Source organism: Cyanistes caeruleus, chromosome 3, assembly GCF_971803275.1.
Source record: "Cyanistes caeruleus chromosome 3, bCyaCae1.hap1.1, whole genome shotgun sequence".
Taxonomy (NCBI): domain Eukaryota; kingdom Metazoa; phylum Chordata; class Aves; order Passeriformes; family Paridae; genus Cyanistes; species Cyanistes caeruleus.
The window spans coordinates 62,322,003-62,350,002 of NC_141703.1; the positions used below are offsets into that span (position 1 = coordinate 62,322,003).

General features: G+C 40.8%; 1 protein-coding gene and 1 long non-coding RNA gene across 11 annotated transcripts; one reads left to right on the forward strand and one right to left on the reverse strand.

The window, feature by feature from the left end:
* Positions 1-39: 39 nt before the first annotated feature.
* On the reverse strand, positions 40-25,712 carry RCBTB1 (RCC1 and BTB domain containing protein 1). Of its 10 annotated transcripts, none has more exons than XM_086881325.1 (14): positions 24,459-24,679; positions 24,047-24,112; positions 18,065-18,235; positions 17,780-17,913; positions 17,033-17,183; positions 16,411-16,577; positions 13,654-13,812; positions 12,471-12,578; positions 11,383-11,525; positions 8,441-8,631; positions 5,331-5,457; positions 4,721-4,872; positions 3,949-4,079; positions 40-986 (listed from the first exon to the last, which is right to left on the reverse strand). In XM_086881325.1, exons 6-14 carry the CDS (start codon positions 16,432-16,434, stop codon positions 846-848), a joined length of 1,176 nt encoding a protein of 391 aa, XP_086737451.1. In that variant the 5' UTR covers positions 16,435-16,577; positions 17,033-17,183; positions 17,780-17,913; positions 18,065-18,235; positions 24,047-24,112; positions 24,459-24,679; the 3' UTR covers positions 40-845. The 10 variants fall into 10 exon arrangements, with proteins under 10 accessions (XP_086737451.1, XP_086737452.1, XP_086737448.1 ...); XM_086881326.1 differs by having other exon boundaries at positions 24,206-24,668; XM_086881322.1 differs by lacking the exons at positions 24,047-24,112; positions 24,459-24,679 and adding an exon at positions 25,519-25,585.
* Positions 25,049-28,000, forward strand: LOC147654186 (uncharacterized). Its single transcript, XR_015284608.1, has 2 exons — positions 25,049-25,103; positions 27,581-28,000. It is a non-coding gene; the product is annotated as an uncharacterized LOC147654186 (long non-coding RNA).

The window sequence follows — 28,000 nt, forward strand, 5'->3', positions numbered from 1 at the left end:
GTAACACAAAAAGCTTGCAATGTTCTACAAAATCCAAAGTTTTCTAGCGGAGAAGTACAAAAAAGTATTTTATTACATGTAGTTTAAATTTAGACAATAATTAAAAGCAAAACCCCACCCTGCTTTCCCTTCCCCCTCCAAGGGAACCAACATCATCTGAAGTCACTGAAGAGTGGAATTATTTCCATTAAGCATTATAAATATTGCTTGAAGATTACACAAAGTACACATTACAACTTATATTAAAATATACCCAAATATAGAGATTTACTTCAAATTAGTTTTCCTAGTAGCTCCTTTCTTCAAAGTCACTTGCTTAGGCCTTGAGGATACATAATTTTTGCACACTTAAAGCACTGGATACACTTGGTTAATTACACACAGCAAATGGCCAATTCATTCACAATCATGCAAATGCAGGAAGAGATAACCATGCCATTTGCTTCTCTATAATCCCAGAGAGTTAATGATTTAAGTGACATCATTCAGTGGCTCAGATCAGACTATTTTCCAACCCCAAACAGTAAACTGGAAATACGAGCAGGTGGTGCTACAACAGATTTCCTAGGCTGGAAAGGCAAGTCCGGAACACCAGCCAGAAGCCTTTGCACACTGCAGCATTTTGTCTCTGCCTGAAACCTCGAGCTGGTTCCACCATCTGGGTTTGTTAAACACAAGTGAGTATTTTGCTTGACATTTTTACAACAGTTCACTCTTAAGCACTGAAAACGTTTGTTTTTGGTCCTGTGGTGGAAGAGACCGCATAACACTTGCCTGGACCCACACAGTTACATTGTAGCTGGAAAAAGAACCCTCCAAACACCTTGACTTACAGCCTCATTTTTTCAGTTCTTAAAGGCTCCACATTTACTGGCTTTAGCAATGAATTCCTTTAGCAGGGGACCATCCATTTGCCAAAATGCTGTAGTTTGTGTCACTTCCGTCAAATGATTGACACAAAACTTAAAGCAGAATTCCTCTAAGTCCTAAAGAGGAAGAAAAAAAAAAAAAAGAAAAATTTTATCATCTTTGCTTTCAATCACAGAAAATGTCATTGAGGCTGAAATGCCTGTTTATGTTTTATTTTTGCAGCAAATTAGACAAACACACCCAGTGGCTCTCAGTGTTTCCCCCTCAACAGTCACTATGTAAACGCAACAGAAAATAATTATTTACCCCTGTATGTCACTATGTAAATGCAGTTACAGGGGGAAGTAACCAAAATTTGTTTCTCACTATATAGCAGCAGTCACAAAAAACAGCTGTTCTGAGCAATATATATTTTAAGTTCTCACATTTGAAGAGTTTCATCTGCATTCTCTAACAACTTTGAAACTCCACTATAAATAGGAGATCTTGGGGTAATGATGTATAAGCAAGACACTGGAAAAAGAAAATTCAGCTCTTTCGTTTCACAATATAAACAAATCTATTTGTAAGGTTGCTTGACTTCCTTCCTGCTTGTTGAAGGGCTTAGCTAGAGCCTTGAAGTTCCACGTCCCTGGCTCTACACATGTATCCTTACTGGATAGCTCGTACAGCAAAGATTAGGCAGAAGGTCTTTCTGTGCATTAGAAACAGACTCGTGCTACAAAGTACTTCACAGGTCTCCCAAATGTGATTCAAATGCAGTACTGGAGCACAGTGCAACACAGCAATTTTTGCAGAAATATTTGGCTCCAGATATTTGAGCTTACTTGGAAGTGCCTTCCATGTAATAATCACAGAAGCCTCACAACCATCATTGCACCCAGGTGATGTCAGACAGAGAGGATGCCTTAAAGAGCACAAGGCACAGTCCTGGTCAGTGCAAGGTTCCCCACAGAACACTTCCCACTCAGATTATTTCCATGTCCTCCTTTGAGGACGAAATCTACTCTGTGGTGCAGATCTAAGCTGCTTTAAGGAGTATGCCGCAGTCCTGACAAAAGGGCAACTCCCCACACTATTCTCCTTTTTTTATTAGATGTTTGTAGGACTCTACATGAAAACATATCCTTCCTTGGCTGCTCAGCAGACTGGGCCCTGCAGGCAGGCATAACAAATTTGCAGAGTCTCTAAGCCCCATGAGGTATGAAAGACTGAATAATATTCATGTTTTCTCTTAAGGTCAATACTGAAACTAGAGCAACTGTATGTGCCAGTGACAGTTCTTGACACAACAACAATATAAAAATATATCCTGGCCTAAAACCAGGCATTCTGAAGCTGCAGATCTTGACTTGTGTGGCATCTGTGCAATAAAAAAAGACAAGCTTATTAGAACTGAACACTGACAGTTGTTTGTTTGTTTTTTTTAAATAACAGAATTAACTAGCTTTTTAAAGAAAATTACATCATACACATTACAATATTTTGCACTGCTTTATTAAAAAATTCATATTCCAAGTCAATGCAACAGAAGCATACAATAAACACAATTCTTGTAGTATTAGTAAGTAACTCTGGAAAACCTAAAGTTCTGTATATAAACAAAGGCTGAGTTTCATTTGCAGATGGATGAACTCCCAGCAAACTACTCAATATAGACTTAGGTGAATAAAGGCACAAGGTACAGCCAAGGATTATTTTAAAAGCTACAATGAGAAGCCAGCCCTGACCTAATTTTTGCCACTTCAGTCAGTCAGCAAAAGAAACTGCAGGAGTTTCATGTCATGGAGGTATTTTAAATTAGTGAAGCAGCTTGTTTCAAGTGTTGTCTTCCAGGCACACACCCCCTGAATGAATTACATCAGCCAAGCAATTCCAAGCCCCCTGCCAGCATTGCAGCATGTAAACCCTTAAAGCCCAACCCCTCGGCATCACCTATTCTCTCCTGGAAGCAGCATTGAAGCCTATGGTTCTAACTTCACTTAGCTAGAGAGGTATAGGTGAGGCAGAGTAATGGGATTTCTTACAGTCCTTAAAAGCAGAATCAATCACACACCAAAGACCCATCCTGCAAACTATCTTTGGAGGCTAAAATGTGAGAATCTTCCTATTTTTGATCAACTTCTATCAAAGACATCACTATTCACAGTAGATCAGAAGCCACTACAGACACTAACACAGCCTTTTGGTAAGATCTATCAAACAAGCAACACATTTCAAGGCTCTGAAATAAGTTAGGGCAACCTGCATGCCAGCTGCTGGAAATTAAGGATAAGAAAAAGCAATAAGCTGATTTACTGAGTACCAAAAAACCGCTTTATAAGCATAAGTAGCAAGTTCAAAACCAACCTATTGCAAAGTTGCCAACACAATGCACAGATAGTACTGAACACGAGAAGCCAAAGCAAGCCCAGGAATACTTCCTGATTAGTTCCTAAAGCAGCATGTTAGGGATCTAGTAGTGGAGTCAGACATTCTACAGTGAGGAGGCTTCACTCCCCTTCTCACACACTGTTGCTCTGTCTTCAATGTTTATAAAGCCCATGAAACAGTTCTTATCCTGACACTTCATTAGCATACCCTGAAAACTGGAAGTGTATTTGTATCTAACAAAACAAAAAAGCCAAAAAAATCTCCACCCCACCAACCAAAAAAAAAAAAAAAAATCACAAATGCACTCAATCCCCAACCTACCACCATGTCATCACACACAAAACACAGTCTTACAAATAAGCAACTTAAGGCTTAAAAGCCTGCTTTTCATTATGTTACTTCTTTTACTTTCTATTTAAATCCCCCCTTGTTTCAGAGTTAGTATTTCCATCCTCAGAAATATCTGTGTACGAGCTCACTTTCCCAGTACTGGTTAATGGGGAAAATCAAAAATTTAAAAAATGAGATAAAAAAACCTGTATTTGCTATGAGATGCAAGTCCAAAACTCTCAAATTCTGAAAATGGCAAATAGTATTAAATGAAAGTAAGAGAGAGCTTATAGGAAAATGTAACCAGCTGCTTTTCTCCATAGGTTAAATCAGGAAGCAGCCACCCATTTAAGAGATTGAGCTTTAGAAGTTTACCTCTGCATCATATCTGACAGCAGCAGAGAGCAATGAAAATGCATTTTCCACAGTAATTCCTCTCTTGATAATGTGCTGACACAGTTTTTTCAGTCTGTTCTCACAGTATGAAGTAGCCAAATCCAAAAGCCCTGCAATGAAAACACCATCGTATCAGTCAGTTGTAACAGGATCTCTGCTCTTCCAGTATCAGTTTCTGCTCCTGAAAAACTCTGTATTTCTATAATGTGCTTTTTCCAAGTAGGTTACTATGCAGAAAATGCAAATTACAGGCAAAGAAAGGCTTTTTATTACCTCATTCTTTACTCCTGCTAATCTCTGTAAATATGAAAGCTGTCCTACTGACTTGCATACCTAGTGGCAGGCACCACAACACGAGTAAAAAACTACTATTATCAAGATATGGGCTTGAACTACAGCTTGCTGTAATTGCTCTGCTGTCCAAGTTTCCTCCCCATTAGATCTATTGAGATTCTTTGATAGCATGCCAAACAGTAATAGACTCAATTCAGTAAAATATGCAAGTATTTTCACCCAGAGAAGCAGTTTCTCTCCCAACCTTGACTAAACTGCTCATAGTTTATTTCTAAATATGCACCATTTTTGCTGTAGTTGAGTTTGCTACAACAGCATTTTAAAGACAAGTTAATCGATCACCAGTAAAATGCGTTATAGGCTAGACTAGAAGCCTGTATTTAGTCACTTATTCTGCATGCCCTGCCCCAGTTTTTCTGGATGCTGCTTTCTGACACAACTGGCCCATCAGCAGTACCTATTGCATCTTCAGGCGGGAGGTCAACGCTGTCCGTGTACAAGTACTCGAGAAAGGCACGATACACAGGGTAGGAAAACTGGTCTATTTCTATCACCTCCTTCATATCCTCATTCCAGTATGACTGGAACATGGTTCTGAAATGTTCACACCTAGGAGACAGGGACATCATCTGGAATGTTATTATACACACACAAATATTACCTTACAGTCCCCCTGAAACACATATTTGGGGCACCCTGCCATGCACACCAATATTTTACCGTGCCCCACCAGGGCCAGCAGTCCACGTTTTGGTTCCTAACACTGTAGACTTCATTCTGCATTTAAATAAAACTCTTATTGTGTCCATGCTACAGAAACATCTGTGTATACAATGCAATCAGACCAACTTAACAGGATTTATTAACCCAGGAAAAACAGGCTCAGTGAAAAATGAATGTGGACTACCCCTTTTACAATCACTTCATTTAAAGCTATTATGGATATGTGGATGCTACCTGCTAGAAGTTATGGGGTCCCTCTGTCCCTCTTACTTTTTTTTGCCCCTTTGAAGATACCCCTAAGAGTTTGTTCTCTACAAATAAGAGCTGTGAAACACGACCACTACCTGATTTTTAGAACAGCTTTGTGGACATGGATGTACTTTCCATCCACACGGAACTTCAGGTCTGAGGTTTCTGGGCTGTCAAACTCCTTCTTCAGAGACTCGGCTACTGTTAAAAAATCTTCATGCTCTACAGAAACAATTTCAAAACAAACAGAACAAGATGTTAAAAGCATCTTAAATGGAACACACATCACTAACTAAAGCTAGCAACTCCACTAAGAGTGTATCAAGGAAAACAGATCCGTGTCAGGGATCCATTGGATTAAACAGCAAAATGGGAAGGATTAATTAATCCAATAGCATTTCCTGTTGGGAAGGGCTGCTCCACAACAGCTACAGCAGTGGTCAGCAGCACCCATTCCATCCCACTGCACAGAGGCAGCACAGCACTAAGGGAAGTACCTGGAGAACTGTCTCCATGTGGGCACTACCCATGAGATTTCCAGCCTCCAGGCAGCTCAGTGCCTGTGCTGGCTCAGTTCAGCTCTGCCCCCTCACCCGCACTGTGCTGCTAATGGGAGTCTGCAACACCCCTGAACTCACTGGGCACGTGGCCTGCAGCACTCCAGCCACACTGACATGGTGTGGGGCTGGGCCTAAAAACAAAACAGGTCACCACATGGTCACCTTTCTGTGTTGGCAGACCGGATACAGCCTGTAGGCTGATGAGGTCTTTGCCAGGGCTCATTAACATGAGCTGTCACTGACACCAGTTACTGAGTTTATGAGTCAGTTATAACACAAAATCCAGCAGCAGTGCTGCTGAAGGTACAACCAAGGACACAGAATCTCAGCAGATTTGGAAGTGGATTAAAGCAGAAATACCACAGTTCTCTTTATGGAGGCCTATGGCACTGGTCCCACAGAGGCCAACTCAGTGTCTCTAGAAATCACAAAGGAATTGCAGCACAAGCTGTCCAGGGCTTTTGGTAAAGCAAGACCTCTGAAGTTTCAGAAAACCTAATTTAATCAATCATTTTGGTGCATCTTAAAAGCGTGCTTCAAAGCACATGGCTTTTAAGAAGTGAAGCATGGAAAAGAAAAATGGATTTCTACAAAATGGGATGCAATCCATCTCCTGTGTCCCACAGGGCTGTACAGTGTTCATCCATATACAATCTGCACACCACTCTTCACCATTAGGGACACTAAATTATTTTGTATTTAAAAAGAAATACTGCTGGAACAAACTACTCAGAACTGGCAAGTCACACCTGTGCCACAGAAGACCTTGCACTCCTCTGACTTATATGAATCACCCACAGAAACTGCATCTCCTCTGGGCTAACAAAACCATCCTCCAATCCCTCTCCATTTGCTCGTGTGACCTTTTTTTTTTTTGCTAGGTCATGAGCTTAGCTTAAGCTATGCTGATCAACTTTCACTCCAAATGCTTACAGTCCTGCAAAAAGGCTGCAGATTTATACTTCACCACAGCCTATCCTGACTGGCTGATTCATTTTTTGGCAGACACATCATAATTGTAAGTAGAACAATGACCTTTACACAGAGTTAGCTCTCCCTAAGAAAACAAAACACCACAAAAAACCCAAACAAACAAAAAACAAAAAAAAAGAAGGGTTTACTCCTATGTGATTAAAACAGGTGGGGAAAGGAAAACATGCATTTGGAAAATGGAGATTTTAAAATGCCCACAGAATTAATTTTTTTTGATTTAAATATTGAGTAAGATGAGGAAGAATCCCCAAAGGCTAAGAGGAATTAAAGTGCAGGTAATAGAGGTCAGACACCTGGCTATACTCAGTCTGGGGATACCTCATAAAAACCAGGAACCTGAAACTGGGAGAGATCATTTAAACAGCTTTCACTATTAGCAAAAGGCAACAGACTGGACAACCATGAGACCTCCACAAGTGGTTGAGGCAAAAGGGAGCAAGACCAGCACATATTGCAGAGGATTAGAGAATGGAGAAAGTGACAAATGGGATAAAAGCAGACTTAGATTGACTCAGAAGCAGACTGCTCAAAGTTAATCTTCCCTCTCTTTAGTAATTCTACTCAGTTGTCCTCTACAGGTGAGATGTTGTTACCTGGACCTCTACAAATGTGGAAATGTGCTAAACAAGAAGTTAACACCGAGAAGCTGGGTTAGCACAAGCCAAATGCAACTGTAAAGTCTGAGAGACTTAACTGGAGAGAGGTTACTTAGGATGTGGTCCATTGCTCCCAAAAACAATTCCATACAGGGAATAACAAAATTAGGGGCTGTTGTCAATATGAAAATGGATTAGACGTCCTAAGAGATCTTGAGAATTGAGGCAGCAGAGTAAGATGAAACAGCCTTATTTTTTTAACATGAAAACACCTTCATGTTTTCCAGGAAGTGCAAGCTAAGCCCTTTATATCCTATTTGGGGTCAAATAAGAATTAGCAGCATGCGGATCAAAGAAAATCAAGAAAAAAAGGTTTGATCTTATTTGTGGGACACAGAAACGGCATCCCAGAGAGTAATTCAAAGTAGTATAAGAATTCCAACAGAAAAAGCAATTATATAATGAGTCTTGTTTCACAGGGACTATTATTTACAAGCCTGTCCGTCCTTGAGGAAAGTCAAGCTAAATAGACTTGAGACAAATTATCTCATGAAATGAAAACTTGGAACTCTGTTACCTTCAAAACAAGAAAACATAGGGAAGAGATTAGCTCCTAGAAGGGCAAACGCTAATGAGGGGAAAGCTACAGATGACACTTAAAATCAAAGGTTATTAGATACCAAAAAAACAAGCCCTCAGGAGTAGTCTTTCAAGCAGGAATAGTTTTAAAAGTGGAAAAAAACCCCAAAGTTTTGTTAAATGACTGAGGAGTCCTTCCTGGACCTGAGCTGGAGTTCAAACAACATAAATGGAAGAAACATGCAATATTCATCGTGCAATGGTACAACAGGGCTTTCTTTGGATGTACACTGGCAAGCAACCTTGTTAACCCTACCCTGGATCCCCAGCTGCTGAAACAGACTCTTTTCTTTAGAAGTTAAAAACAAGTAGCTGCTGAGTTGCCAAGCTTCCCTCCTTGGAACAGGAGCCTGCCAGGGAAGCAAAATGCTGTACCAGTCACTAATGGACACAGGGACTATGGGAGCTGGAGCTCACCTACGGAGAGCAGGCGCCACATGACAGCAGGGGTGGCAAAGCAGGCGAACACATCGTCAGTGCAGGCAAAGTGGGTGAGGTGGGGGAAGGTCACGGACTGCCCCCGGCACTGGCCCCACATGTACACCTGGCCGCTCTGGGTCTTGGCCGCCGACGTGTGCGCAGAGTGGCACGCGGCGATCTCCACTACCCTGCGGGCACAAGAAACGCAGTAAGGCACTCAGAAGGTACGGAATCCAGGGACTTTCCAAAGGTCTCACCAAAATAACAGCAAATCAAACTATGCAGCAACATCCCTGTACTCAGGTTTTTGTCCTGCAGAAATATGATACTGCTTGAACAGCTATTAAAAAATCCCACGATATTTTCAGATTGCTTGTAGATTTTATTGTAACCAGATATTGCTTTAACTATGTCATTCTTATCAATTGACTTTTCTCCTATTTTTTCATAATCATGGAAAAAGGGATGAAGAAAAAACAAGTTTGTTTTTCCCCCTTATAACCAACACACATTAGAAACTTATTCTCAAGAAGAAATTTTTCTACCTCCTTTCAATTTGATTTTGTAGGCTGACAGATCTGACCCACTGCCTGTACTTCAGACTTCTTATTTTGCTGTTAAGCTTACTTCCCTAAACACTGAAATTCAACATAAACACAGTGCCTCATTTGAGGGGAATGAATCCTTTAAGAGCCATGGTTGTTTTTAAATAAAGTCTACATTGTCCTTTCACCTACCTCACAGTTTTTCAAAATACTGAAGCTGCTGATGCTCACTTATCTATTCTGTTCTCACACTGCTCAGGCAATCCCTAGATTCTTATCTGAAACACTGCAAGAACTAAGAAACACAATTCCAATTAACACACCACAAAGACACTACCAGAGTTTCTGTGATAAGCTAAACAGGGAGGTTCCCATATTCAAAATAAAAGCTGTGCTTTCCTGTTTTTTCTCTGTGGTAAAAACACATCAGAGAATTTCATGCTTTTGTGCCAGAAACACATCAACCAGGACAAACAAATATCTTTCCAAGCAATCTAAGAATACACACACAGAAATATGTGCTCCTTTACAAAACAATACCCATGAAGATTTAGATTCTTAGGAGAAAAAAAAATAAAGTTTTATACAATGTTCATATTTTAAGTGCAAAAATTATTTCAAGATGAAACTCAAAGAACCTACATCACCTTCAGTACATGTATCAATTTCTGGCAGAAAACTGATTGGTTGTTTTACACTACTATCAACTTATGAACCTCTACGCAACATCTTTACAAGACACATCAGAGTATTTATTTTAGGGACAACTTACTTTTTATCACAGCTATCAAGCTAAGCCACTTCCTTCTCCAAACCTCCTTTTCTTAGCAGAACAGAGTCTTATTTTTTTACAGACTATACTACACTTCAGCTGTACCAGCAGAACATGTACTGTAATACACGTATGGTACATGTAAACATACTTACAGTACATGCACAGGGTAACACGTTAAGCATGCATTTAACACCAAAATTCAGGAAGCTGACCTTCACAGCTGTTCCTCCAAGCTAAAATAAAGTCTAAACATTCCTTACAAGCAGTATGTGAAATATTTTTCAAGACAGCACCAAATGAAACCTCCTAAGTAACTGCTGCCAGCATTAAATATAAATGACAAAAGAATTACATAAACTAAAAGATCAGCTGCAGCAGCAATGTGCTTCATGAGAAATGACAGCTCACCCACTTTTAGCACTGTTTCCAAGGGAGCCAAGTCAAGCAAGATGAGTAAGTTCAAGTGACTTATCTCTCCCTTATTAGATACTAAGCAGATGTTCTATGGTATTTTCCCCCTCCTTCATCCATTGAATAATGCCAGGTTTATCATAACCCCATGCTTGAGTTCACATACAGCTCTAAATGCAATAGTTCCCCTTAGTTCACTCATGAAATAAATCACTAACAAAACAAAGTTAATCATCTGCAAATGCACACATTTCTCTTCCACTGCTTTTTCAAAGAATATTTCATTATCCTTCGCTAGTGTCAGTTTCTTCACAGACAAACCAGCCCCACTTCACTGGTTTTTATTGTGATAGTTCCTTTCTTCTTTCCCTGCCCCCCATTTTTTAAGCTCTTAAACATTCTCAGTACTATGAAGCTTTTAATTTAATGCTAAGTGGGAGAAACAATAAAAAATAGGAATGACTTCCCAGATGGAGGAGAAAAATCAAGCAAAAGTGTTTCTTAGTTGAGAGGAAATTGCAGATTAAGACATCTATAGACCATGACAAGGTACATTAATCTGTAGGTATACACAAGGGCCCAGAGAACGGGACTAAGGTCCACATTTGTAGGTGGAACAGCAAAAGAGGAGGATAATGAAAGGGTGATGAAAGAGGATTGACAAGGGTTAATTTCATTCTTTTATGAGTTCAGGAAACTAAAAATACAAACTACTAACTGGTATGAGTAATAAAAATGGGTACTAACTGTCCTTAGCTCAAGCAGCCTTGCAAATTGAATTCTGTTTTCATGGTGGGCCACTTTCAACCTTTCAAAAATTGTTTTTCCTCACAATGTCACTTCTTGCAAATGTTTCCTTTCTCCCCACTTTTTCTTTTTTTTTAATGTAGGCATCAATTCACGGCTTGGCTTATTGATTTCATAACTCCAGTTTTAGGCAAAGGAAACATATACAGAATAGCATAACATTCATTCATTCATTATCTTTCAGTACCAGGTAAATGCAAAGTGTGTTCAATAACCATTACAGACAGCAAAAAGCACTCAGTGCTTATTGTAGACAGTAAGCTACTATCCTTTCCCACATTTTTAACATTAGCAACAGAAAACCAATCCACCAAGCCCTACACATGCATGCTTCCAGGGCTACAGACTGCATAAAACATGCTCAGACTTTATCAATCCAGAAACAGCTTCAGCAAGATTACCTTTCTTTCTCCATCATGATCTGCACGGGGCTGAGCTGGTTACTTTTATTGCCAGTCCCCAGCTGCCCATAAGTGTTAGCTCCCCAGGCATAGAGCAAGCCCTCATCTGTTAGTGCTAGAGTGTGCGCATAGCCACAGGCAATCTGTAAGTAAATATATAAAGTGTTACTCCTGAACCAAACACAGATGAGAAACAAAATATCGCACACATTACCTTCGGCTAGCTGGTCGTAAATATCTCAGGCATTCCTCACTCAGCACCACACTGTGTTACTTCTCAGTACTTGCAGCTAACACAAGGTATGTCAGCTGTAGGTACTGCAAAAGTCTCAGCTTCATTAATTTAAACTGGCTGCTCCCAAGTAATTTACTGCACACTAGACAAGTCTCCCTAGATGCTACACACTTTATTTTCACGTGGGGAGCACTGACCTTCATCACATCTTGTAATACTCTGAAAGTATTTCAGATCTGGATTATTCTGAATACCATACAGTACGAGTACTCTGTAATGAGGAGAGCTGCAGTTCAACAGTTCAACCCAATTTATCACATTCAACTCTACAGAACCTTCCCAAAAACCCAGGAAATCACAGATTTTAGTTTGAGTTTCTACTTAGGAAAAAAACCCACAACCAAACACCAAACAAACCAAACTAAACCAAATCACCAAACAATAAAATCCACCCCATGTGTCTTGTCTTTCCTCTCTCCCCTTGCTTCTAAAGGACTAATTAGAACACTAGAATAAGAATAGTTAGAACAAATGTAAACATCTGGTTCGCCTTCATTTCTTGTCTTTGACTAGCACTGATTATTCAACTTTGTAACAAAAATGCAATTTGTATCCAGAGCATAATATACTAGTAGCTACAGTAGCTAACTTTATATCTTTCCAAGCATTTACCAAAGCAAGTGTCTCACAGCTTACTTGCAGGTTATAAAAGGAAAACATAATTGATTGTAGCTAAAAAAAAAAATTCATCATTGTAACTAGTGAAATCTAGAAGCAGGTATAATATTCCAAAGAGAGGGTTCCAGCAGAAGCTAGCAGCAGGAATGCACTTTCATTTCCACATTGGGCATACCTGGAGCACACAGACGCTGTGCAGCGCTGCCACTCTGCAGGGCGTCAGCTGGTTCCCGTTGTTCCCCAGGCCGAGCTGACCATTGCCATTGTAACCCCAGCCATAAACCTGAGCACACGAGGAAAACAAAATTAAGCCACTCTTCACTAGGAATACGGAGCATTTAAGACCTCATATCAAGCACAAGCCAAGAAAAGTAGTCATTATTAAAAAATTGTGTGCTATTTGAAGAGCAATACAGAGAAGGTTGAAAGATATTAAATAAACTGCAATGGCTTACTGCACTCAAACTTCTCCGCCCTGCATTTACCTTTTAAAGAAGCTAAAAAAACACTTATTTGAAGCGCTAGGAATTTTACAATAAACTTATATTAGACCAAATTCTCTCCCATAACATCAACACTGATTTCTATGTCATCCTTTCTCCTTATTACTTTCCCTTTTTTTGTTTAAAGAGAACATTTAATTAGTTATTCTGATGAACTGATCAGTTTAAATGGCAGTCCCCAGTTTATCTCTAATTCCTTCATCATGACATACATAAGTACAACAGAAGTCCATCCCAGCCTCAGGGACTTTACAGTCCTTCCATTCACAAGGAGATACTACCCTCTGTTTGGTGAAATCAAGTAAAATTTGGGTTACAGTTCAGACCTAAAAGCAAGACAGCACCATAAACTTACGTCATATGGAACAGTTGCATAATGGGAGGCCAATGTTCAAAAGAATGTTTTGGATTTGTTGCTGGTAATTAAGCAATGTGTTTAAGAAGCAGGATCAGCCAATGTATCCTTGCAGAAAAATGAACTGTTTAATTGTGTATGCTTTAAAGAAACAAATTGAGACTAATTTAATGAATTAAAATAATTTAACATACTTTATGTTAGATAATCTATTTCAGCATGAAGACAGACATGATTAATACAATTGTTCAAATTCTTGCAGTTGCATACTCAGTAAGAATTGTGTTCCAGTACAGTCTTTGCCATAAGAAGGAATATTGAAAGAGTGCATCTCCAGTTACTTGCAGTGTTTTCCTGCAGTGGTCTCAAAGAAGCTGAGAGTCAGGATAACTCTGTCAATACAGCCCTAACCTGAGCACTCCTGTCAGCATTTCTCCATGTTCAGACACCTTGGTAGATTCAGGTAACAGAGAATGAGGGAATGCAGCAGCAGCACTTACCTCACCATTGTTTACTACAGCCATGGAGGAGGTCTGGCCACAAGCAATGCCAACCACAATTTTACCCTGCAAGCAGTTGGAAACTCTGCGAGGAGTTGGCTGGTTGGCTGTAGATCCGGATCCAACTTGACCACAGTTATTGTAGCCCCAAGCATACAGCTGTCCATGAAAACAAACAAACAAAACCACACAGTTTAAAGCTTAATGATAGTAATGATAGCAATAGATAATCTTCCTGTAGTCTGCACCAGATAGGGTAAACTACCCTACTCAACAAGCTAAAATGTTTAAAGTTCATTTTCAACAGATGAAAATGATAAACAACATTAGGACTCATTTAGCAAATAGGAATATAGCACTTTTCCCAGCTTATTGCAACAGTATGAGAGCATCTGACTAAAACAGGAAACAAAAGGAACATATTTCCATATTAAATACAAGTCAAACTGTAAGACAAAGAGCATTTTGTCTTTATAATTTCATGGTGTTGGGAAAAGGAATGCAAGCCAAAGCGTCATTTTGTTTCCCAGACACACTAACTCCCCAGTTCAGAACTATGTCATTTTCTCCACAGAACTCTAAACCAGGTTATTGCTGGACACTCATCATACTTCTTCTACATCTTTCAAAAGCTGTGAAAGAATAGGGTTTTGTCAGCCCATGTTTCATAATAGTTAAATTCTCTCACACAGCAGCATTAATAAAAATCCCCACAATTTCTGTCAGTTTAAAGTTTCTGGTAGCAAACTAGTACTAATACAAGCAAAAATACAAGTTCCTTTTATCTGAAAGTCAGGAAGACAGGGAAGTAGTTTGCTATAAAAAAAATTTATAAGTTTGTGTTTTCAGTGCTTCCAATTTTTATTACATGTCTACATGCCCACAGCTTGACATAAAACTGTTTCTGATGGTTCATTCTCTGGTGCTTCACCCAGTTCATAAGTCTGCCTTCTTGGAAACACCTTCCACAGACATATTTAGCAGTAGAATCACACTGACAGGTACCCTCATGAGAAGCCTACACATCCCTTTGGTGCCAGAAGCTGCTTGTTTACTGCAACACCAAACCAAGATTCATTAAAAGCTAACACTTCCATCAGCACCAAAAAAAAAACCCAACCCACCAAATACAAGAACATAAGACCCCCCCCCCCATCACCAACACAACATTTACAACATTACCAATACAACATTATAATGAATAATAATGAACAAAAGAAAGAATCCGTCCTTCGGTTTTTGTTACTTCTAACTGATGGATATTTGATTCCTACTGAATATTTGAAGATGCTTTATAAAATACTTCAATTTCAACAACAGCAAATATTTAGGTAGAATCTCAGAAGGTAGATCAAAATGCCAAAGGATGTGCCAGAGAAGCATGGATGTCTGCATTCCTTGTATTTGAATACTTATTTAAAATTTGCACTGCATTAAAACTGCACTGAACCAACAAATTATGCCAGGTATTGCCACAAATACTTCCAACTTCAATGTTTCCCTGAGGCCTCAGGTGTATCAGGACACAAGGGGGCTAGCAGCCAAATCTTTCTGTAAAGCTGCTTAACACATTTTGCTGCTTTCAGTGCACTCAATTCTGGTAAAGGCTCAGAGTACAAACACACCAAGTTACTGCAAGGTACGCCAGGGATGGATTTAAAGTACATTAACGAGCCACACTGGAGCACAAGCTGCAAATACCAATTCCATAGTCAACAAAAAGAAATTACCCTGCTTCCACTGAGATTTCAAGCATGCCACATTTATGACAAGAGGTAGCATGGCCTTCACAGGCAGCTACCACACAGCAGCTGGCACCTCTAGTGTAAGTAATGCGTGAATGCCCTTTCCTTCCTGCATGCTCACCAAGTTTTATAGTTTCACCAAGCCAAACATGACAGTACAAAAATCTTTTCTACATGTAGGCTCTTCTTTCAGCTAAAACACAGACCACTTAACCCAATCTCTCTTTCCTACCCTTAAAATACTTGGCATTACTATTGCACTACTATTCCATACTGGACCTGCTCAGATCAGGATGAGATCATCATCTCAGGATGGGAAGAACTGTAGTTTCCGTTTTAATTGCTAAATGGTTTTAAAATTAGAGCTTTTCTTTTGTTAGTGCACAGTTGAAACCAGATTTTCCACTGTGCATTGGTCAAATCTGCATAACTGGAAACTAATTGTATGTGTTTCCTATGACATGTAGCCTGAAGCCACATAAACAAACAGCATGAAGCAGACTTGGATATAAACCAAGTGCTCTTTCATTAGCTACACACCAAGGTATTCAGAGGTGTGCAGAGCAACATTCTTTGTCAGTACCAGTGTGGAAATGCAAGGCATTTCTACAAAACAAAATCCTAACCCAGGAAATACAAATTCAACACACCCACTAACTAACAGAACTGCAAGCAAATAAATTACATTTTGCACTTCACAAACCATTATTTCACCTCTAAGTGGCACATCTTTCTAGTCTCATCCCTCTCAGAGGCAGAAAAGTTGTATTTCCCTTGGTTTTGGGGTTGGTTTTTTTTTTTGGCAGAGGGGTTTAGTAATTTGGGTTTGGTTTTTTTTTTTAGTTGTTTTCAAGTCTGCTCCGAAGAAAAGGAGAGCCTAGTTTGAGGCAGCAGGAGAAAAAGTTATGTTTGTAATTACACTGTAGAAACAGAGAGAAGTTCAAACTGCAAGGTCACCTCTACTATTCACTTCAACAAGGAGATTAAGATATTTGAACAGGTTTCAACTTACATCCCCATCCATTGAGAGTGCCATGGAATGATGAGATCCACAAGCTACTTCCACCACTTTCTTTATTAACAGATTTGTGCAAACTTGAACAGGAGTAATGCCCTGATTGGTTGTGCCATTTCCAAGCTGGCTGTAACCATTATGTCCCCAAGCATACACTTCACCATCTGCAAAAATATTTGTGATGAAAACCACTAAAAATTCCAAGGAGGTTAAGACAGAATTTTAAGAAATTAGCAAATGCCAACATGAAATTGAAAGGATGTCAACAAAAAGTGAAAGTATTATTACAATCATCTGTATGCTAGAAAATTATATACTTTGTTTTATATAATATATCACAGCATAGCCTCTAGATTATGGGAACACATGGAAGTGCACAGGTAAGACAAAGTACATCACAAGTGACAGAATAAAATCCTACAACCTCAACATAATGGAAATGGAAACTTTACTGATTATAAAAAGCCATTTACTTCCACTTAAGACCAATGAGAACCTCTTAGTATACATTAGCCAGTTAACAAGTTAATACAATTACACCATAATCCATTTCTGTTAAATGCAAGTGGAACTTAAAAATCTCTAACTTATGTTTCTATACTAAATGTCAATTTTCTACCTTCAGTACAAAGAACAACATGGGGTCCACTTCCATAACTGAGACTGGAGATCTTCTTTCCACATAAGGCTTCTAATTTCTTTGGTACTATTGTGCTCTGATTATCTCCAGTTCCCAAACAATTACTGCAATTCAGTCCAAAAACAAATACCTGAAAAACAAAAGAATAATCATTTCCAATGTTTTACACTCAGGTATGCACAGATGTGCAATACTCAGGTCTTCATTAACTGGGGACAGAGTTTCGCCTTGGACCTTCAGGGTCCAGAGATTTCCCACATGGAAATTAACAATCTCAAGAGTCAGCACAAGGGCACTTTGGATGTTAATTGATGAGTCTGAATTACTCAGATTTGCACAGTTCTGGAAGTTAGCCTTTTCATTTTTACAAACTGCACCACAAAAAGTCTGAAACTGTGGAAAGTGGAAGACACCGCCTCCTTTTAAAAGCAGTTTGTAAACAGCAAATAAAGCATAAGTATGCAAAGAGCTATAATGTGGGAGCCTCATCCTACAGGCACTATTGATAGGACTTAAGGGGGAAAAAAAACCAAAATACCTTTCTCTACCCAGTCTTATGAGAAATCTTCCCGTTAATACATCCCAGAACACCAAAACATCTGGCTTGTTTCCATTCAGCAGCACTATGCTAACTCATAATGAGTTCCTGAATCATTAAAATCTACAGATACTCTTCCAAGGTATTTTTTACTTAGCAAGACATAACCTCATTTTCTATCTTCATACCTGTTTGCACTTAACTTCAAGCTACCACACCTTCTTTTAAATTCTGCCTGTCTTCAAAAGTGCATGTAATCCATCCTGACCTCTGCCATGTGAAAGTTTTCTAAATAGTCCATTTATATTGTCCCTACACGAAACTTAAAAAAAAAATAAAAAAAATCAAACATTATATCCACTATGTTTTGGAGAACATAAATTTCACATAATGCTTTTGAGAAGCTATTAATCTACAAACATTCGGAAAACAGCTAATTGAGGAGCAGCCACCCAGCTCGATGCCAGGCTCACCTCGTCGTTGTGCGTGATGTAAATGGCTTCATTGGCCGACGTTCCGAACACACACGCTTTCCGAATGGAAGCAATTTCTTGGGGGGACAGTAAGGTAAATATTGGCCACTTGCCTACATCCACCATGATGCTGCTTTGTGTCATGACGCTTCTACAAGCAAGAGGACATTGCTGCAACAAAAAACACCAAAAAGCTCATTAAAAAAAAGTATTTTGTGCTTTCATTAACAGACAAGAAGGTAAATTTCTTTATGTGGAGAAAAAAGACATGTAGGTCTGAAAGCAAATGTTCTATTCTGTAAGAAATATGTAATTGTATTTCCATGTATTTAGGTGAACAAAAGGTAGTCAGTAGAAAAACAGATTCTTTTCTTAACATGGTCCTTAAGTAAATTACATCCAATATAGCTGAATATCTGCTCTTTAACATGCAAACTTGTTAAAAATTTGTGATCTAGCAAATATCCACTGGTGGCAGAGTGGAACTCTGACAGAATTTTCAAAGGGGATTTCAGCTGCAATTCGAATTTAGAAAATTTTCACTTGTGAATTTTTTTTTTTGTAGCCTTACAAGTTATAAATGCCATGAAAGCAAGCAGTTGATACATGTTTCACCCTGAAAACTCAGTTTATCGACCTTGTTGACATAGTTTCTAAAGACTTTCCCAGGACAGTAACTGTAAACATAGATATGTGTACATTCTTTCTGATACACGTCTTCTGATAGACATCTCTCATGGCCAGTGCAGTTGGGAAGGTGTTATCCTGACCATCCAATCCCTGGACGTGGTCAGAAACCTATAAATACTGAGAGAAAAAATAAAGTTCTCTCCTTCCTTCAGCACACCTCGAGCTGTGTCCGTGTGACTCATTTCGTGTCCAGCAGCAACACATATGTGAAACGTGCAAATAAAAATGAGGCTGGAGCTGTTGTGAACATGACCCAGATCTGCCATCTCTTGTGTAATCAAAAGCTGTTATGGTCAAAAAATATTTGTGAGAGCAGGAAAGCATGAGCTTGTGCAATTAGGCAGTGAAACATATCAGAGAACAGCAATTAAATAAAATTGCCATAATCTGTTACTTAGAAACAAGGTGGATCACGTTAACAGCTGGAAACATGACAGGGTATAGAGATGCTAGCCAGTGAACACAGATGTATACAACCATCCTTCTCCAGGGCTCCCTCTTCCCAGTTTCCTCAGGACAACTGCAGCAGCTCAATAGCAAAGCTGACAGCACAAACATCCAGAGCTTACTGAGGCATTCAACCCTGCACATAACATCACTCGCACCCTGAAGGGACTCTGCCACTTACAATCTATGATCCATGCCCAGGGCTATCAGCAAGTTTTGTGAAACATGGAGAGCATTAGGTGAAGAATTCCACAGAATGTCAGTGACAAGATAAATCATCATAAAACAGTAAAAACCAAAAAGGCAGGGAATCATTTCATGGGTAAGAGTTGCAGTCTCTACCCAGATGCCATCCTCTCAACACTTCTTTCCTTTCCATTTGTTTGCTTCAGTGCAGCCCAATCCCCCTACTCTTGCTGCCTTGCTTTCAAGTCAGGCTACCTCTTGATGCCTGGGTACCAGATATGGATAACAGTGAGAACAAAAGACAGCCTCTCTGCTCTTCTTCTCATGCTTGGTTCTCAAAACTTTGCTGACAACCAAGACTTGGCTTCAGAGAGTCATTTAACAACAGAAGTCAACTGTTATTCAGTGCAGATGTTTCTTGGAGGAAGGGAGTTTAAAAAAAAAGTAACAACAATAATAATAAAAAAAATTAAGTTTGAGAAACACTGAGGTCACTGTGGAATTATGTCCACAGAAAAACCCCTAACACAAACAAAACCCAGGCAGCCGTTGCTTCCTTATCAGATTTCATAACCTTGATCCACCAAATCCAGCTCTGCTCTACAGGCACTGCTCTTACTAAGAGCCTGACTTAACTCTGCATTTCACATTTGAAGCAGGTCTTGAAAACATCTGAAACCTCCAGATGGCAAATATATCGTAATAGATGACAAATCATAATAGATTTAATTGTAGAACACTTTTTTTTTTTTAAGTCTACCTGATGCCTAGGCATAGAACATTCTACACAGCTAAACAGGTTTGGATGCATTTAAGCCTTCTTAATTTCTAGTCCAGTTACAAGCACAGGCTAGTTAGCTGCTAAGATTTGTTACCTCACCTTGGCAAATCTTTTAATGTATGACACTATCAATCAATTAAAACAAGGAAGCAATTACTTGTTCTTTTGAGCAGACCAAGGAAGTGTCCCTTCTGACTTCACCTATTTAACTTGCCTCATATAATATACAACTGCCAAAGCACAAACGTGTCAACCTGGATATTAAGAAAACTGTTTTTTTCACTGAAGAATTTTCAACATAAGCTGTGAAGTTAAGACATGAAGACAACGTGTTATTTTGCTAGAGAACGTCCTAGCAAATTGACAAGTTTTACGTCGCCCAGAGAACCTATTATACTCTAAAAGCACTAAGTGTGACATGTGCTGCCTTTTCTCTCCCTTCCTCACCTGTGCACTAGGTCTCTAATCCATTTGACTTCCTTTCTACTCTGTACGACTCAGTTAATCACTGCTCCTTGACAAAACCTTTCCAAGCACTTCCAAAACTTATTCAAGTTACACGGCACTTCCCACACCTCACAGACAGCTCAACCTGACATCTTGTCTGACAAACTAATACCCATCGATAGATAAAAGCTTTCAAGCACACCAGACTTCCCAAACTGGAGATATGAGCAATTAACTCCATCCACAGGTGAAGATCCTTACAATTGTTAACAGGTCTTAACAATTGCTTTGTTCAAAACAATGCTGCATATTTTCAGCCATTTCAACTGTTACTACAATGCTACAGTTATTCCAGGGGTTTTCCTCAAAAGGTTCTTAAGGACAACTCATCTGCCACTGGCAAGTTAGTTTCTTTAATAAATCTCAATCCTAAAGTCTATCCAGGTTTACCAACCAATGAAGGTTCACAAAAATCCTTAAACCAAACAAACAACAAAAAAGGCTCTCTTTTATGCAATATGTACTGTTTCTCCTCAAAGACGCACTTTTCCCTCCTCTTGAAATACTAACTACTGTCCTTAGATTCTGCTATTTGCTGGAGTACCCATCATCATTGTACCTTTCAACATTTCTATGGCAGCAACAGCAGCTATTTTCCTTTATCCTTTTGACTAAGAGAGAAATTACACACAAACCTGAAAGTTCTGGGCCTTATACTTTGACTACTGTTTCTTAATTGTAATTTTGCATAAAAAGCTGACTTAACTACCTATTCTTCACTTCCCACAGAAAACTAATGCTCCACCTAAGTAGAAGCACCACATTTTTCTCTCTAGAGACAGATTCCTTAACAAGCCAAGCCAACTTCCTAGTTTTCCAACAACAGTTCTGGCAGTCACAGGAAGGAAAAATAAAATCCACAGTGAGGAAAAAAGTATTTGAGGAATCTATTTTTAAATGTAGGACGCAAAGGGAGGTGTCAGTTAAATAACTCAGTGTTATTAAAACTGAAACCAAACTGATTCTAGCATCCTGTAAGACATACTGCACACTTTCCAAATGAGCAGATGCTCTGTGATACCGTGACTGACCTCTCACACCAACCACACTCACACTTCACCCCTGCACAATATTTGCCTGAATCTAGAGGGGACAGGTGTGTGCCGAGCTTCCACTGGGCAAATCCTTGCCATGAAAGGCTGGTGATCCAGGAGACTCCAGGCATGGCACCGTAAGCAGTAGAACAGAGAAACCCAGCGTCCTTCACTCACCCTTCCTGCAGTGTGTCAGTCCCAGACCTCAGGTTATTTACTTTTCCTGATAGGACCCTGCTACATCACACACTGTGCAAGGGCTGCACCTCAGCTGAGAAGTTTGAAAGGGCAAATGTACCAGATGGAACCCCAAGCAGTCAAAGTATTTTAATCTGCTTGCTAACAGCTCTCTCAATATATTGGCTCTCAAGCTATTGCTCAGATTCTGTGTGCAACAAGGCAGCAGTGGCTCTGAGGAGCATCTGTCATGTATCAACACACAGCTCTTAAGCTGATTGAAATTAAAAACTTTATGAGTATAAAACCCCTGAGCTTAAGACTAGTGCTGTAGTCACTTTTAGAAACACGGCATGCCACCTCTCAACTGTTAATTTCTGCCGCATGATGCAAAGTTAAACAATTATACAACACAAAGCTTTATTTCTGCTGCAAAATCAACCAGCAGAGGGAGTTTACACCAACAACACCTCTTCTCATGGCTCTGCCATCTCCAAAATTAGCCAACAACCTCAGTATCCAAACAGGAACAGAAACAGAGATCAGTCCTTGAATTTCACTTGAATTTCAAGCTAAAAATGAGCAAGAAAAGGCAACTTGTAGAAGAAAGGAAATTGAACTGGCCGCATATTGTGATGAAAAAGAAATTGACATGGGGTAGGCATCAACATTAGAGGGAAAACATCTACATCTGCTCACAATTCAAAAAAGCCACACACTTTTGGAGCCATAGGCCCCTCAAAAATTCTGTGCTAATCTGCTGCCTACACTTTCATCTCCTCAGTAATTTGCTTATTAAATAAAAAGCCTGCAAGCCGATTCACAGTGGCACATGAAAGACAAACAAGAATCCCTGCCTAAAAAAAAAAGGCAACGTTTACAAAACACTTTGTTAAAATTATTTTAGATACCGTTCTACAGAGTTTATAGTTCAGCTAAATAAATCCACGCTGGATAGAACAATAGCCTAACACAACATCCTACTGGGAAAACAGTACCAATTGTCCTTGCAACAAAAAAAACACAGTTAACTCCTCAAAGATTATCCCCCTATTTGCAAAGGCTGTTAGAACACAATTGCACATTTGTTTGTTTCACTCTTTCCTCAGGCTCCAATGTCGCAGTTTATTCCAGCTGGGCAGACCTACTCCTGCACAGAAAAACTGCAGGCTCAGGCCTTCATTTCTCCTAATTGTCTTTGGAAATTATGAACAGCAGTGAGAGCACAAAAGCTGGCACAGGATACCTGGCTTTAGAACAACACAGACTGACTGGCACACTTAATCCCTTTTTAATTTGAAGTACACCTTAACCAAGGAAGAATCAAATCCTTCATATCACGCTGACCTTCCCCCAGTCTACGTTTGCTTTTTCTGATTTCATATTTCGGCATTGAGAAGGAATATGGAAACAATATACTATTATTATTATATTAACAATATGATTGTTATTAAGTAGATGTACGAACCAAGTGATGCTACTGAGGCATTCTCCCTATCAATGAAGAGACTGCACTCGCGGAAAACATGTACCTCAACTTACTTTCCTCGGACCTTGCAGAAAACAAAATTTCCATGGCAAAACTCACGTGTTCCAAACCTCTACACAATTTATTCTCAGATGCCTTTAATGAGCCACACGGGGGAGGAAAGAACTGATGATCCAAGGGCTGACTACCAGACGTCCTGTTTGCTTTGAGCAACCCGCTGAGAGAGATAAGCAAGCAAAAAGCACTATAATGCACGTGAAGGCTACTGAACAAGACTGGTTTAGCCACAGGAAACCACCCTTATGAGGATGACAGTCATTCACCCACCATAACAAACCTCAATTACAAAACTGTAATTACAACCACACTTTGCCTTATTTTCTTTTTTTTTTTCCTCCGCTGAGCCATTAGTGCAACTTATCAAATCCATTCACTAAGGACAACACATCTTCTAAAGCAAAGCTTGCCCTTCAATCTGATGTATTCGTAGAGAGATAAGCATTCAAGGGGAAACATTCATATTTAGGCACTAAAGAACGAATGTATCTTCCAAACAGCTTCTAAATTTTCTCCTAAAAAACTTTATGCTCCATGTACATTTCCATTTATGATGCCTTGTACCCTTTTCTCTTAATCACACCCCTCGTCGGAACGATTAAAGCCCATTTTACCTTCCGTCAGTAGAGGACAACACAAACGGGTCACTTGAACTTTCTAAATCAGCACCTTGCAGGTTCCTTATAAAACAGGCAAATATTCCTTTAGCGTTAATTTACAAGAGCTTTCTAAATTGGAACTCTGCAAGTTCCTTTAAAAAACAAAATAAATACCCCTTCAACTTAGAAGAAGCGGGTTATAAAGCCGAACAAACGCTGGAAATGTTCATAGGAAGCCGGGCGAGGAAAAACAAAAAGCGTTTAATTTTTCCTGTCCCCCTTTATATTTTTTTCCCGACCAGCCGGGTACCTCAGTCAGGCTTCAGGAAGCCGGCGACAAAAGGGAAGGATAAACCGAAACACCACGAACCAGGAAAGGAAAAAAAAAAAAAAAAACCGAAAAAAACCCCAGTATGTAAGAACATACAGTGTTAAGGACATGCAGCAGGAGCTTTCCAGAGGGCTGTGGGGGAAACTGGCTAGCGGCGAGACAGAGCACGGGTGAGGGTCCCCACCCCAGCCCTGCTGTGGCGGCAAGGACCCTCTCTCTCCCTCCCTCCCTCCCTCTCTCCACTCCTCGCGCTCCGCACGGGCACCGCCACCCTCGCAGCCCCTCACAGCCGCGGTGCCCGCCCGCAGAGCCCTAACGGGACGGCGAGGGGCGGGCGCTGCTCACCCGGCGCCCGCGGCTGGTCCCGGCGGGCTCCCGGCGGGCTCCCCGCGGCCGCTCCGCCTGGCGCGGCCCCCGCGCGCCCCGCCCGGAGCCGCCGCTCGCGCTGCCCCTCACGGCCGTCGGGGCCGCGCGCGCCGCCGGCGCACGTGACCAGGGAGGGAGGGGAGCGGGGGGGGCAGAGCTGCGCCGCATCACGTGACTCGCCGGAGAGGCGCGGGAACCTTGAGTGGAGGGGGGGAGCCCCCCTCCCTCTTGACCGTTCGCGCGCGCTCCGTCACGTGGGCGGCTCCTCGCTCCCTATTGGGCGCCGCGGGTGTGCGGGGCGCGTGACACGGCCCCTCCTCCTTCAGCCCCGGGCGGCGCGGGATGGCGGAGACGGGGGCGCTGGGAATGACCCCGGTATCCTATATAGTTCAGCCTCTGGCCGAATTCCACCGCGTCAACTAGGCCATGGCACTGAGTGCCACGTCCCGCCTTTCCTTACGCGCCTCCAGGAACGGTGACTCCACCACCTCCCCGGGCAACTTATTCCAACGCCCAGTCACGCTTTCTGTGAAGAAAATTCCCTGGCATAGCTTGAGGCTTTGTCCTGCTGTCCTGCCACTAAATTACCTGGGTGGAGAGGCCGACCCCCACCTGGCTCCACCCTCCTTTCAGGGAGCCGCAGAGAGCGATGAGGTTCTCCTCATGAGGTTCCTTTTCTCCAGGCTGAGCAACCCACTCAACCCCAAACTCCCTTAGACTCTCTTTATAATTCCAAACCCTTTCCCCAGCTCCATTTCCCTTCCCTGGGCCCACTCCAGCATCTCAGTACCTTTCCTGGACTGATGGCACCTGTCTGCCTCCGCGTCCTCAGCGGCTCGGAGCCGAGGGCAAAGCTCAGCCCAGGCTCCCTTGGCTCAGGGAGGTGGCTCAGCCCAGGCTCCCTGCCCCGGGGCTGTGGCAGGATCCCTGCTGGTCTGAGTCCAGATGGATCCCAGAGACAGGCACAAGGGTCTGCCGACACATGCACTCAGCGACTTCTCTTAATTCCAAAGTATTTAGGCAGCCTATAAACTGACCTTAGCATTGGCACGGTCTTGTCCCTTTACTCTTCCGTTTCAACACCTGCAAATCAAGTGGGAAGGATCCAGGAAAGGGAAGATTGGAAACTAGCCTTCCCAAGAGAAGTCTTTTGTTAACACAAACTTGTTACCAGGAAATGGCTTCCTGCTTTCTCAGAATTTCATTTTTTTCCTGCCAGTCGGTCAGAAGGCAGCTGGGGGTTGCAGGGAGTGGGGAGCTGATGGATCTGGAACATAAAGCAGTAAGGTCAAGCCCACTGGAAGTATCAATTTCTTTTTGAGGGTGGTCAATTTAAGAAAAAGATAAAATGAAGAAATTGTAATTTAAAAAAAAAGAAAAGAAAGAGAGAAGAGACGAAAAATCAGTTTCAGTAATTCAGGGATCAAGTGTGGATGGATTGCTCTGAGAGGGAATCAGTGATGCTGAAAAATTCTGCTCTGGAATATGAGGCAAGGAAAGCACAGTGGTGGGTCCAGGGTAAAAAGAGAATTTTCTTGCCAAGTTGCTGCTCGCTGCGTTGCCAGCATCAGGAAAGTACTGCTGAATACATTGTGGGAGTTCTGGAGCAACAGAAAGAAAAAGAATAAATAAGATACATGGAAAAGTGTCATCATCGCCTCCATGGGAGGCCCAAAAAGAGCCAGAAAGGGAACATGCCCAACACTTGTTTTCAGCCTGTGGTTGTGGCTTTGCAAAGGAGTTGTCTGTCAAGAACAGCTGCCTTTCCTGACATGGCTGGGAAATGGTGCAAAGGTGGAGCTGCATAAAAAATGTGATTTTAGTTCTGCAGGACAGCCCTGCTTTGTTGCCACATGCAGAAACCCAGTTGTTTTAACAAGCACCAGAACACAAGTCAGGGGTTTTTTTATTCACATGGGTTTATTTTTCTTATTATTAGTTATCACTAGTTAGTTTTCACACTAACTTTATCATCCAATAAGTCCTTAAAAAATAGTTTCAGGCACTTTATACTGTGAGCTTTACAAGGAGCTGAAACAGCTACAAAAGTGCTCTGTGTGGAGCAGAAATAATTTTATTATCTTGCAAATAACTAGTTTCAGTTCTTTTTCTCTCAGTGTGGCTTTTTGTAAAAGCCAGCAATAACAAAAAGCAACCTTCTTCTAACATTTCTTTTTCAATAAGGAAAAGGGTTATGAAACCTGATATCCATCCTGGAAAAGTTATGACCGACTGGAAATGTTATGAAAGCATTAAATAGGCCAACCAGGCAAAGCAATGCTATTCAGAGACAAGTTTTCTAGAACAAAAGGAATTATTGCCCAAGACACAACACAGATAATGTGTGTCGCTGGCCTTGGTGGGTCAGCTCGGGTGCTGATCCCTCTCTCTTACACCTACAGCCTCAGTTTACATCTCTTGATATCAGTAGCAGGTGACTGTGAAGGGCTTTTCTCAAGTGACCAAAGTGGGGACACCAGAAATTAAAAATGGAGAATAGCTTGGCATGGAATTATACCCCAAACCCAAATGCAACCTGATTCTGTAATTTCATTCCTAACGATATATTGTCAAACCCAGAAATCACAAAGGTGTGCATAGTCATAGAAAAACCCAAGTTTATCTATGGACTAGATATCAGGAATTTATGATCTTTATCAGGAATTTATGATCTTGTTAATTTTGGATTTAAAAGCTTGTTCTGTGTCTGCAGCTCTGTAAGTGACCACAAGAGTGAAGAGTCGTGATGGCCACTGTCAGTGACCTGTTATAGGATATTAAAGGAAGAAAATTCCTCAAAGTGTTTCTTGGTTTTCTCCTTACTAAGCATTATTTTTTTTTTCCATCAATAGGTTAACTGTTTTCATTCAAAGTGTGGAGTCCTAGGACATGATGCCAGCTAAATCTGATGTGAAAACAATCTGGAGCTAAATGTGACCTGCGTGGAGCTGACATCTCACTCCAGCTCCTTTCTGCAGTGCTCACCATCAGCTTCCTGTGCTACACTAAACAAACCTACAGCTGCTGTTCAGCAAAACCTGTTTCAAAGTGATCCAGATGCAAAAGGGTGTCGAGGGCCACCCCCTAAATCAAAGCCAGAACTCTGACATCTGCTGTTTGGCAGAAGCTGATTCCACTGGAGATAGTGTGGGAAAACATTGACACTCTGTGGCCAGACAGATAAAATGCAACTTCTGAAATTTCACAGGTTTTCATCACTTTCTTCCATTTTACCAAACAGAAATGTAGTAAAGAACAGTTTGTAGCTTTTA

Excerpts from the sequence above, each read along its gene's own strand:
- RCBTB1 (XM_086881320.1), bottom strand. The coding sequence starts at position 18,208 with ATGACACAAAGCAGCATCATGGTGGATGTAGGCAAGTGGCCAATATTT. Across the intron at positions 13,813-16,410 it reads CACTCTCAATGGATGGGGAT|CTGTATGCTTGGGGCTACAA; the intron begins GTAAGTTGAAAC and ends TTTCATGGACAG. Across the intron at positions 4,080-4,720 it reads CCCGCCTGAAGATGCAATAG|GGCTTTTGGATTTGGCTACT; the intron begins GTACTGCTGATG and ends TTTTCATTGCAG.